Genomic DNA, 13,195 nt, shown 5'->3' with positions numbered 1-13,195 from the left:
ATCTGGCTTAGTCGGTAGAGCATGGGACTCTGGATCCTGGGGTTGTGACGTTGAGCCCCACATGGGGTGTACAGATTATTTAAATAAATAAACAAATAAATAAATCTTTTTTTTTTTTTTTTTTTTTTAAAGAGGGTAGATAAAATACTGTGGCACAAATGTCCCAGGTTTCTGTAATGGTTATTCCTCCTCTGAGACACTAAACCATACATTTTAAGATGTATATGTCATACCCACCAAGACCAATAATTAAACTTAAACTTAAATTTCTCTTCTTGGCCTCTATCTCTAGAATCAATTACCCAGTATGAGAGAAGTACTGTTTGGATTCTTATAGGTAGATACCGAATAATTCAACATATTAGTATTAAGACCACAGTTATAAAATTCTAGGTATCATAATTTAAGCTGGTATCTACTTTAAAGATCTGAAGAGAGAAAATTTTTTAAAAATTTTAAAGCAGGGATCCCTGGGTGGCGCAGTGGTTTGACGCCTGCCTCTGACCCAGGGTGCGATCTTGGAGACCCGGGATCAAATCCCACGTCGGGCTCCTGATGCATGGAGCCTGCTTCTCCCTCTGCCTATGTCTCTGCCTCTCTCTCTCTCTCTCTGTGACTATCATAAATAAAAATTTTAAAAAATTAAAAATAAAATAAATCTTTAAAAAAAAAAATTTTAAAGCAGGAGTGTGTTGAGGTGCCTAGGTGCTCAGTCAGAGAAAGGTCCATGTTTTGCTCAGGTCATGATCTCAGGGTCCTGGGATCGAGCCCTGCCTCAGGCTCCCTGCTCAGGGGAAAATCTGCTCTCCTTCTCCCTCTGCCCCTCCTCTGCCTGTGCTTTCCCCTCTCTCTCTCAAATAAATAAGTTAAAATCTTTAAAAATAATAATAAAAACAAGAGTGTCACAGAAATCAATTTCAAACATTATTTTGCTTTTCAGATTTTCAGGGACGTTCAAGCATGAATCACTTGACATTCCATCATTCCACTGAAATAACCATGTTGTCCTACATGTTGTGGACTTTGCAACAGAGGCCAGCATCAACATCCTACACATAGATGGGTTTACCTATCCTTATTGCATGTTAAAACTCAAAATAAAAAATAGATTTTAAAAGAACTAATATAAGAATGACGTAGACTATGAAAATACAGTCTTGGGTTTCGTTTTGTTTTGTTTTGTTTTGTTTTGTTTTCTTCCCATCCTAGCTCCGTGGCTGCCAAGTTGTCCAACACTTAACATAGCCTAAATATCTTTCTATATCTTAAGCCAAGGATTCGGTGGCTGTTAACTTACACTTAACCAAGATTATAAAAAACTGTTACTGAAATGCCAAAAGAAGTTACATGGTACTTCATAGGAAAGGAATGCAGGGGCTCAGCAACTGCCCAGAGTCACTCACCAAGGCTGTGCTTGTTTGGTGATTCGTTTGGACAGGTGAATTTTCAGAAATTCTTACCCTGATAAACAGAAAACTAACCTGAATTGCCATAGGATGTATTATTTCTGTTTGAGTTTGTGGCTACCTTTACAGTCATAATTGTCATATAAACCCAGCACTTGGCTCTGCTTTGTATGTTTATACCACTAATATGTCTTTAGCCTGGCACACAGACATATGGCTGAGTTTCATGGTCACCTACATGCCAGCCACCACACTGCTCTGAAACTGGGCACTGACATGCATAATGAGCCTCCTCCTGGGTCCCAGGTGTTCCTGGATCAACCCACACCTCTCAGAATAATCCCATGCCCCTTTTTAGTGACTAGTTTTTCTCATCGGCTTCTGTAGTTGCCCTGGGAAGGCTTCTTGACTTCTTTGGAAGTTTTCTCCTTCTTAAAAAGTTACAAAAGGCCAGGATGTGGAGATACTGGAACTCTGATACCTCATTGGTTAACCCTCAAACCTGTAAAATGGTACCCCTATTTGGTCAGACAGTTTGGCAGTTTCCAAAAAGTGGAATATAAATTTGCCATACAATACAGCAATTTGATGCCTACATATCTACCCAAGAGAAATAAAAACTTGTGTCCATGCAAAACCTTATGCATAAATGTACATAGCGGCATTATTTGTGATAGTTAAGAAGTTGAAACCACCCACATGATGAACGGAAAAACACCAGATGAACGGAAAAACAAATGTGCAATATCCATACAATGGAACACTGTTCAACAATAAAAAGAAATAAGCTTCTGACACAAGCAACAATATGGAAAACTTTATAGTAAGCAAGAGGCATCTGGGTGGCTCAGTCAGTTACGCATCTGACTCTTGGTTTTGGCTCAGGTCATAACCTCAGGGACCAGAGATCGAGCCCTGGGTCAGTGGGGCTCTGTGCTCAGTATGCTTGAAAAATCTCTCTCCCTCTCCCTTTATCCCTCCCCCCAGCTCTCACATGCGCACACACTCTCTCTCTCTCTCTAAAATAAATAAATAATTTTTAAAAAACTTTATGGTAAGTGAAAGAAGCCAAACAAAAGAACTACTAATTGTGTAATTCCATTTAAGTGTGAAATGTCTAGAAAAGGCAAATCTATAGGAGACAGAAAGAGACCAATGGTGAGGGGGGAGGGGAATATAAATTGACTGCAAATGGGCACAGAGGATATTTCAGGCATGATATAAAGTTCTAAAAATGGTGTGCATTGGTAGTGTGTGTGTGTGTGTGTGTGTGTGTGTGTGTATGCATGTGTGTGTGTATATATATATATGGACAAGGATTCAACCCTTCCTATCTTAGGTTCCCAAGTGGAGACATAACACTTGACACTACAGGAGCTCATAACCGAAAGGAAAAATTCAGCTAACCAGGAAACAGAGCATTGCTGAGCTGCTACGTTAGCTAAATTAGCCAGTCCCACAGTAGCACGGCTCCAAATTTCTTTAATGTGAAACCAAAAAAATAAAATAATAAAAACCCTTACTTTTTAAGCCACTTTTGGTTAAGTATTTTCTTACTTGAAGCCAAAAGCATCCTGATTGAAACAGACTAGAGATATAGTCACCAGATCCTCTTCCATGGTATAGGATTCACATAGATCGTTAATTTTAATGGATGAATAACATCTTGAAGATATACATGCTATAGACTGAATGCTTATATCCCCCCCTCAAAAAAATTCCTACATTGAAACCTAATCCCCAGTGTGATGATATTTGGAGATGCAGGCTGTGGATTGTGATTAGGTCATGTGAGTGGCACTTCCATGAATGGGATTAGTGTTCTTATCAAAGAGATCCCAGGGAGATCCCTTGACCCTCCACCATGTGAGGGCACAGCAAAAATTTAGCCTTCTATGAACAGGAAGCCAGCTTTCACCAGATACTGAATCTGCTGGTGCCTTTAACTTGGATATCTAAGCATCCAGGACTGCCAGAAATAAGTTTCTGTTGTTTATGAGCCACCCAGTCTTTAGTACTTAGTGACAGCAGCCAGAACAGACTAAGACAGGGCTTTTGTGGTGATGTACATATGTTCAGGCATTTCTAGCTAGGTTGTGTATAACTACCTTGCATGGCATGAGGCACATTTAAGATGGCACTGAGGGGCTCCTGGCTGGCTCAGTAGAATATGCAGCTCTTGATCTCAGGGTCATGAGTTCAAGCCCCATGTTGGGTGTAGAGATTGCTTAAATAAATAAAACTTTTTTTAAAAAGATGGTACCTAATAGTTGTTATACTAAACCCATATTTCGGGATGCCTGAGTGGCTCAGCAGTTGAGTGCTCTGCCTTTGGCTCAGGGCATGATCCTAGGGTCTGGGATCGAGTCCCACATCAGGCTTCCTACATGGAGCCTGCTTCTCCCTCTGCCTATGTCTCTGCCTCTGTGTGTGTGTGTGTGTGTCTCTTATGAATAAATAAGTACAATATAAATAAATAAATAAATAAATAAATAAATAAATAAATACCCATATTCCAATTCAAGCTTGAACTAGCCCTTGCTATCACTCCACCCTACTTCCCATCCACTCTCCTCATGTCAGCATGAGCAGCTTAAGCATCCCAAATGCATTCCAGTTGTCATCTCATGTTTCATCCCTCAGTGTTTTTGCACATCACATTTCCCAAGCCTAGACTGTTCTTTCCCTTTGACCAGATGCTAAAATGCTATGCAGCTTTTAAATCCCAACTGGAGATAGTCTTCTCTGACCCCAAAAGATAATCACTTTCTCTCTGATTTAAATACTTTGTACATGTTGCTATTACCACCTCTATCACATTATAGTGGAATTTGTTTTATTATTACTATCTCTCCTACTGTGAATGGCAAAGGGTTTTGCAGTTTAAAGATAGCTCTAGGGATCCCCGGGTGGCTCAGCGGTTTGGCGCCTGCCTTTGGCCCAGGGTGCGATCCTGGAGACCCGGGATCGAGTCCCACGTCGGGCTCCCGGTGCATGGAGCCTGCTTCTCCCTCTGCCTGTGTCTCTGCCTCATTCTCTCTCTCTCTCTCTCTGTGACTATCACAAATAAATAAAAATTTAAAAAAAATTTTTTTAAATAAAAATAAAAAAAAATAAAGATAGCTCTATCATATATTTAGAGGACTTTGGAGAAATCATTTTACTTCTAAGTCTTGATATTTTCTCCTGTAAGATAAGCATAGACATTATGATCCCATCTCCCTCAGGCTGCTATGAGACTTCACTAAGATGACCCATGTGAAAGCATTTTACCAACTATAAAGTATGGACAAATTCTAATTGGAACAGATGAGATTTTTTTTAAGTTAATGTAACAGACCATACAAATAGAGAAAAAGATGTGATCTCTCACCATTTACCAAAACTGCTCTAGCCAAGACTACCATTGAGCTTCGACCTCCCAAATGCCAAACCTGAAGCCCTATTCTCAATTGTCCTCTTGTTCAATCTATCAGCAGCTCTTGACAGAGATGATCTTGCCTTCTTGCTAGAGACACTTTCTTCACTGGGCTTCCACCTCCACGGCAGCTCTTCTCACTATCCTTTACTTGACCCTTCTCTTCTTCCTCACTCCTAAATCTGTACCTCTTTTCTTCATATACTTACTCCCCTGGTGATCTCATCCAGTATTATGGCTTTAAATGGCACTTCATGACATCTAACGCACAAATTTGCTTCTCCAGATTTCTTCCCTGAAAAACAGACTTGTGTATCAAACTGCCTACATGCTCAAAAATATGTCTAAATGTGTCCAGACTAAGCTCCTGGTCTCCCTGACACCAAGCCCACACGTCATCTCAGTTCATTGGCATTTGGTCCATTCAAGTGCTCAAGTCAAAAAATCTTAGAATCATACTTGACTCCTTTCTTTCTCTCATACTTCTTATCCAATCCACCAGACAATTCTCCAACCAAAATATCTTTAGAATTCAACCTCTTGGGAATCCCTGGGTGGCTCAGCGGTTTAGCACCTGCCTTTGGCCCAGGACGCAATCCTAGAGTCCTGGGATCGGGTCCCGTGTCGGGCTCCCTGCATGGGACCTGCTTCTCCCTCTGCCTGTGTCTCTGCCCCTCTCTCTCTCTCTGTGTCTCTCATGAATAAATAAATAAATGATCTTAAAAAAAAAAAAAGAATTCAACCTCTTGGGGCACCTAGGTGGCTCAGTGGTTGAGTGTCTACCTTTGGCTCAGGTCATGGTCCCAGGGTTCTGGGATCCAGTCCCACATTGGGCTCCCCAAAGGTAGCCTGCTTCTCCCTCTGCCTATGTCTCTGTCCCTCTCTGTGTGTGTGTCTCATGAATAAATAAAATCTTAAAAAAAAAAAACAATTCAACCTCTTCTCACTACACCTCCATACTACTTGTACCAAGTTGACATCCTCTCTTAATACCTGAGAAAGCTTTTTAAATAGTCTACCCTTTGCCCTGCTCTAGGTCTCCACTCACCCTATTGCAACATTAATTATAGCAGGTCAATCACTGTTTAAAACCCCTCAATGGTATCTCATCCCAAGCCATGAAAAATCCAAAGTCCTTATGATGGTCTTTTAAGAACCATGTGATCTGCCTACCATATTCCTATTCCCTCTCTGATCTCACCTCCCACCACCACCCAGCTGTTAACCCACTCCTTGCTGTCTTTGATTATAACAACCAGGCACTTGTCATGCCTCTGCCCCAATGCTCCTCTACCTGACATGGCACAGCTCATTCTTTCACTTCCTTCAAATCATTCCTCAAATGTCACCTTTACCATGAGGTCATACTTGGCCAACTCATCAAAAACTGTAACCTTCCCTCCCCTATTCCCTATCTTTCTCTCCTGGTTTAGTTTTCTTAACAGTAGTTACCACTTTTTAACATCTGTTTTATTGCCACTGCTTAAAAAGATCCAAGAGTGCAGGATTTTTATTTTTTGTATCCTCAGGGCTTAGAACAATGCCTGGCACATAGAAGGCACTAAATAAATATTGCTTAAAAGAATGAATGAGGAAAGAATAGATGGCCAAAGTAGGTTTCATAGGTTCCTGATAAATGTATTCTTAAACGCCTGTGTCTTCCACAATAATGAGTACAAATACTACCAAAGCTCTTAGAAATGTCTGGCATTTAAAAATCACCCAATGTAAAAAATTAATTAATTAATTAATTAATTAATTAAAAATCAGCCAATGTGAGGGCATAAAGAAGAAACCAAAGGAAATTTGGGAGCACCTAATAAACCTAAAGAAATTCATAGCAAATAAATAAGTAGAAACAGTACTCAAAATACAACAAAATACGCAGGCAATCACCTCCTAGACTTGTTATAAAGTTTAAAGTGAGATAAATGCTTTTTATTTACTTAGAAGATGCTTAGTATGTATTCTAGTCATCATTTTTAGAAGGCAGAGTTGAATATTTAGATTTTCTTACTATGCAAGTTTATCGTGAACACCTTGGTATATTGCTCTTGTTTCAGTAATTGGAACTAGTCCACATTAACAGTCTCAAATAACCAAGGCTATAAAGTTTGATATTTCTTGTAGAGTTATTAAGTATATCTAGCTATAATTTAAGAATTAACATCATATAAAAATGTAATGGAATTTATCATTTTAAACTCCGTAATTACAAATTGTTTATTAGTAGCTGCTACACTAATGATATACTATCTGCTGATTAAAATTGATCATGTCCACAAACAGACAGATTTGTATCCAACTCAAAAAAAATTCCCATTTTAGTATCTATTTATTCTACTTTTTCCCCTTTATATTATCATTTCTAGGCAACTAGAATTACAACTGAGAGAAAGCATACCTTAACATTTCCATCAGAAACTTCCTAAGGGCAAATGAATATAATCTTCCTCAAAGTAAATCATCAGTCAGAAAAGGCAATATGTCTTGCTAAATTACAGATCTAAGAAATGAAAATTCAGGACTTTAAATTTTATTACATAATGATATGCTATTCTTCTGCATGTTGTTTATACTGAGTTTTTTATTTAAGTAAGGACCATTCTATAAAAACTAATATCAGAAAATGCACTAGAGTTCTTGATTTCTCATCCAGAAACCACTGAACCATCACTTTATATTACAGCTGAAAAGTGAATGAACAAAAATTTTAAAACTAAGTCTACTCATCATGGTTAGCATTGAAAATCTGAGTAAACCAATTCTAGAGACTCACTATTATCTCAATTTACAGAAAGTTGTGTCAGGAAATGGAAGGAACACATACTCCAAGTGGAAGCCATAACCTTCAACAATTGCTTATACACATAAGACTTACAAATAAATGTTGTTGAAGTGTTAACCCACACTTAAATGGATAGAGAAAGCGAACAGAACATATTTTTAGAGAAAAAAAATTGAATATGTAAAAACTTCTATCCAACTGGACTGAATATTTTAGTGAATATTTTTGGTTAATGTGGCTTGAAACTTATAAAACAGTCAATAGAGAAAGTTGGAAGTATCGAGACACTGCCAATTCATTGTGAAAGGTAACAATAGTACCTCTTATTCTATATTTATAGATCTTTATCCCTATTTCCGGTTTTTTTTCTTATGTATATGCTTTTTAAAAATATATTCCCAACAATGACCCCACGGGTTAAGTATTATGATCCCCACTTACAGCTGAGGAAACTGAGACCCAAGGAAATCAATACCGCAGCTGGTGCATCACAGTGAATCCCAGCCTGAACTGGGGTTCAAACTCAGGTCTGTTTCATTCCAAGCCCATGTCTGAGCCCCCACACTGGGTGGCCAATAGAACAAATTCAAACACACTCAGTTCAGACATTTCTAGGTAAAACACCTTCTGAGAGGCAATACTGCACTCTCTACCCCCAGCTCCAAAAAAAAAAAAAAAAAAAATACTCCAGCAGATAACTTTTGTCAAAAATATTTGAGGAAATCTGGCATTTCCATATAGCACACTTTCCTGAAAGTATACTTTCCAAAAAAATTAAAAATATATTTCCTGAACTAATACTCCCTGAGCTAAGCATTCACATGAAATAATTATTATTAATATATAAGAAGTTTCCCATGTCACTAAGTCTACTGTTCAACAATTTAAAAACAAATCTCACAAGAGAAGATGCACCCTAATTACAAGAGCAATCAACAAATTACAAAATCTTAAAGCCAAGCAATTTCTTCAAATTTCTTTAACCTATCCTTCACTTTACAGACAATAAATTAAAGCTCAGGAAAGTGAAGTAGTTTGTCCAAGTTTATACAACTAGAAAAAAGCAAATCACAATATTTTTCTCAACTTACAGCAGGATAAAAATATTTCCAATTCCCAATTATCATCTTTGACCAGATCTTAACATTTCCCAATAAAGTAACATGTCAGTGATATCCTCCATCTGTAGGATTTTAAACCTCCTTAAACTTGAATCATTTTTGAGGATCAAATCCGACAACTTGAGTCATTTCAAATCAACCTATCTTAAACAAAGAAAACTCTGACTTTCCATGGCAAGTAACTGCAAAGCAAGAAAAGTCAATACTGGATCAAAATACTTTTTTCTATTACCAACAGTATTTACGTGAACTCTTAACTGCTTCCTCACAGAGATTAACAAAAATGAATCCTAAGGACTTAAAGGAAGGACTAGAAGATGCTTCATGAATGCTATAAAAACTTGATGTTTTCTATAAAGATTAAATAAATTTACAGTCTTCACTGTTACACATAGTTAAGTATTCATTCTGATAGAACTTGTACTTTATAGGAACTCCCATTAATAGGAATTCATTTCTTTCGGGCCACTTTTGGATTCTATTCACCAAAATGGAATACCAAAGGTGAAAAAAAATAATGCAAACCACTAAAGTCCTGCAAATATATAAACATCCACTGCCATATTTAAAAACACAATCATAAATAAACTAGGACACATGCTCATTGGACCCAACCCTGTTACATAACTTTCCTTAGTGACTTTATAACCCACATTCCTATGTGTACTAATGTTGAAGAACACGTTGAGAAATTAATAAAGTTTCATCAGAAGTACCCAAATCATCATTCCAAATGAAAATGAACCTACAAAAAGCCATTCAAAACCAGGAAATCCATAGTCATAAATCACTTTAATCAGGCAACAGTTGGACAGTTTTCTAATGGCAATAACCACCAGCCCCAAAACGAATGTCTGTAGAGTATTGAAAAAGAAACGTACCTTCTTTGAGGCAGAGAATCAGTCATCAAACTGTAATAATCCACATAGGGAAGGCATCCTCAAAAATCCCAACACCCTCACGTTTAAGTAACTCCAAATGAAGAAGTTTGAAAACTTTCCATCCAGAAATGACTTGATGCTGTATTGGTACTTGGCATAATGTTCACGGATAGGAGGATCCAGTAAGAACAATGCAGCATGAAGGTCAATGCTCCGTGTGATGCTTTCTAGATGCTGATAATAATAATTGCACCTATACAATTGAAATTAAGTAACGTCAGCTTCCAAGTCATCCTACACACTCAGTTTCTTTAAAAGAAAAGAATAGTAACCGTAGCCATAATAGATGTCACATACATAGTTCTGGCACTTGAATCATTTCTAGCAGCAAGTTTTAAATAATGGATATTCTCTACCCTACTAGGCAAAATCATAACTTTAGGAAGTTAAAATAGACTGTGTCTGGGTGTTTCCTCCAATTATTAACAGCATATTCAGTTTGATACTTCATTAGTCATGTCAAACTGAAAATGCAGGTGAGTAAGTCCAAGGGTGTGAGGAAAGCTCAGGGGTGGGGACAGCAGAGGAAAGTAGAGAAGGTGATAAATTGCCTTGGTATTTGGACGGATCCCATAAAACATACCTGAAGATAATGACCTCAATTTGCATTGTTGAATTCGAGAAGCCTGTTCCACACATTCCTAATATTCAAGCACATGGTAACAGCCAGAGCAAACTACATTTGCCCACTTTTGACACACTCCCATCTTTGTCCCTAAATGTCTATTCCCCAAGTGATGGGACAGATAAACAACTTTTTCGAGAAAGTGGGCAAGCGCTGAAAATTTTCATAACAAGTGGACATGTTTACTAGTTCTGGAGTGGTCCCCTCACTTGAGCAGGAACCGGCCTACAGAGACTGCAAAGCCAGGCTACTTGGGAGAGCGGCTGGGGAGTCTCCCCCAGCCTGTAAATCAGGAGGGAATCGCGCTGCCTCTCCACCCCGCAGGAGCAGCCTCAGCCATCCCTCTTTTGGGCGGGCGTGGCAGCTAGAAACAAAAGGTTAAAACACAAAAGGCGGGGCGGACTGCTGGAGCTCCGGGGGCTCGCGTTCCCCTTTCTAATCGAACACAATGAGAAGGGGTAGGGGGGTGGGTGTTAAGTGGGAAGGGGGATCACAGAGCTCCAGCACTGCATAGGCGGTTCTGGGTGGGTCGTGAGGCTGCAAGGGGCGGTCGGGACGGCCGACTCTTACCTAGTGGTCCAGGCCCCATCCCTCCATCCCTGCATCTCTGACAGTCGGGAACCTGTGGCTTCCTCCACCCTCCCCCAGCCCGAAAGAAAACTTTCGGAACTCTTACCTGCGCGCTCCAACCCCCAGCCCGCAAACGCAAGTGTCCACTCCCCCGCAGCCCAAACCTCTTCTTGCATTCTATTGTTGCAGCTTTGGTGTTGTGCGCTGGCTCTGCAGAGCGCTCCGCAGACGGTTAAGTTCTGAAACCCTCACCTCCCCGATCTCTTTCTCTCGCAGGACCAAAGTCGGGGCGGGGTGGGGGGGGGGACGGGACTGGTCCCCATCCGTTTCAGCAAGTTCCCTGCCGTTTGCGTGTAGCTGGGGTGGAAACGAGGCAATGCCCCCTGGAGAGACCCTTGCCCCCCATCCCACCCCCATCCCCACCCCACCCCAGCTCCTCCGGTAACGAGGCACTTGCGACCCACGCCTGGCCTGTCCGGCTGTTGCCTCTTAAAAAAGCAACAAATAAAACAATCTGTGCAAGTTCGTTAAAGAACAAAAGAGGAGGAAACAGGGAAAGGAGGTAGAACTTACCAGCCAAACTTCGCCACCGGACTACGCCTCCGTCCCCCGAAGGGCGGGGAGCCCGGAGCGCCGGGGGGAGAGGGAACCCAGACCTCGGTCCCCGCTCACCTCCGCCCCCGCCTCGTCGCCCTCGGGAGGGACCCTCCCCGCTGTGCAGCCCGCGAGGCGCTCGGACACTTGCGTGGGGCCTGACAGCCGGGAAAGTCGCGGCGGCAAAGTTGCGAGGAGGAGATACCCGGGCGCCGGGGGAGAGGGGAGGAGAGTTCATCAGAGTTCCCCCTTTTGTTCCAAGTCCCGGAGCAGACAAAGAGGCGGCGAGCGGCGGCAGGTTTCTCCCTCTCACCCCTTCTTCCTCTCTCCCTCCCCTCCCCTCCCTCCCCTCCCCGCCCCCTCCCTCTCCCCGCATCTCCCGCCCGGCTCGGGGCGGCTCCGTCCCCAGTTCCACGCAACTCGGCCCCGACCTCCTCTCCTCCCGCGACCTCACTCGAAACTTTCCCCGGGAGATGCGGGTCCCGGCCCCTTCCCGCGCACCGCCCTTTTATCCTGCCCCCCACGCCGTCCCCCCCGCCCCACGCGCGCGGGTCTCGGGGGGGAATCTCCAAAATCATTGTTTCCGGGAGATGCACCTCTTTGTTTGCACTTTCCCTGCCAATCAATGCGAACCATCCACTTTGGCATCGAGTTTCTGTCAGTTTCCCGTCCTCCCGGGAGACGCTCGGCGAAGGGTAGGGGGTCAACCCCACGAGATCAGCGCATTTACGCTACCAGAGGTGGGGCGCACCCTGGGCTCTCCATCCTCTTTCCGACGCTCAGACTCACCCTCCTCCACCCAACGCACCAAAAGAACCCCCAAGGGGCTCCAAGTGTCCAGAAAGAACTCCCCACCCCAGCCACCCCAGCCACCCCACCCACCCCAGCGCTGTCCCTTGGGGGAGCACTGCAAGCCGCAGGACAAAGCCGGCGCGGGGCGGCGGCGCCTCCACCCCCGGGGCTACCTGTTGCTGCCCGCGCAGCAGGGCTCGTGCGGGGACTCGGAGGCGCCGTCCCACCTGAGCGTCGCGCCCACCTCGCCCGCCCCGCACTGCCCGAGCCCCAGACCGCGACGGCCAGGCTCAGGGGACCCGCGTGCAGTGCTCCGTGACCCCCGCGGCCCTGCCCTGGCCGCAGCCTTCCGCCCCCGACCCTCCGCCTTGGGGTCCCTCGCCGCCCCCCGTCTTCTCCCCCCTGGCGCGCCTGGTACCCTCCGAGCATCCCCGGTCTCCGTCCCTTCGCCCACTGCCCTGCCCTGGGCAAATCAGGTGTCTCGGGCCCAGAACAATCCCAGATCCTTCGCCAGGGCCTTTACCACTCGTTCCCCGACCTCCAGAATCGGGGAGCCCCCCCCCCCATCCTCACCTCGCCCCATCCCTCGTCCCTCATCCCTACTCCGGGCCACCGCACTAGCTCCCTGGGGGACCCCGAGCAGCGCTCGCTTTCCCCCCCACATTCAACTAGACTTGGAGAGCAGGAGAGCCGGGAGGCGGGGGGGAAGGAGAAAATGGGGGGCCGCGTGGGGAAGCAGCTTCTGGGCGCGGGAGCAAAACCCAGACATTCCAAAGCAAACACCCCGCCTTCGGGAGGCATCCGGCCCGTCGCGCACCTTCCCCTCCACCCTCTGGCTGTCCCCACACTTGGGATCTTGGCGGGTGGGTAAAGTTTGAGGTGGGGAAGGAGGCGTGGGGACTCGGGGCGCTGTCGCGGCGGGGCGGGGGGCGAGGAGCAG

At 43.7% G+C, this 13,195-nt stretch overlaps 1 protein-coding gene across 9 annotated transcripts in view; it reads right to left on the bottom strand.

Moving 5' to 3' along the window:
* LOC118349920 (uncharacterized) overlaps positions 1-11,790 on the bottom strand; it is a 586,341-nt gene extending 574,551 nt beyond the window's left edge. For all 9 annotated transcript variants that reach the window (XR_007408488.1, XR_007408490.1, XR_007408489.1 and 6 more), the window contains exons 1-2: positions 11,443-11,790; positions 9,615-9,867 (exon numbers count right to left, since the gene is read on the bottom strand). Coding sequence is in view for 6 of the 9 variants with exons in the window: in XM_049106055.1 (XP_048962012.1) it covers positions 9,615-9,640 (26 nt within the window). In the remaining 3 variants the exon portion in view is untranslated. The remainder of the gene's footprint in view (positions 1-9,614; positions 9,868-11,442) is intronic.
* Between the last annotated feature and the right edge of the window lie 1,405 nt (positions 11,791-13,195).

This window comes from Canis lupus, chromosome 35 (assembly GCF_003254725.2).
Source record: "Canis lupus dingo isolate Sandy chromosome 35, ASM325472v2, whole genome shotgun sequence".
NCBI lineage: Eukaryota > Metazoa > Chordata > Mammalia > Carnivora > Canidae > Canis > Canis lupus.
The sequence above is the reverse complement of the archived record's forward strand: the minus strand, read 5'-3'. Positions and strand labels throughout refer to the sequence as shown.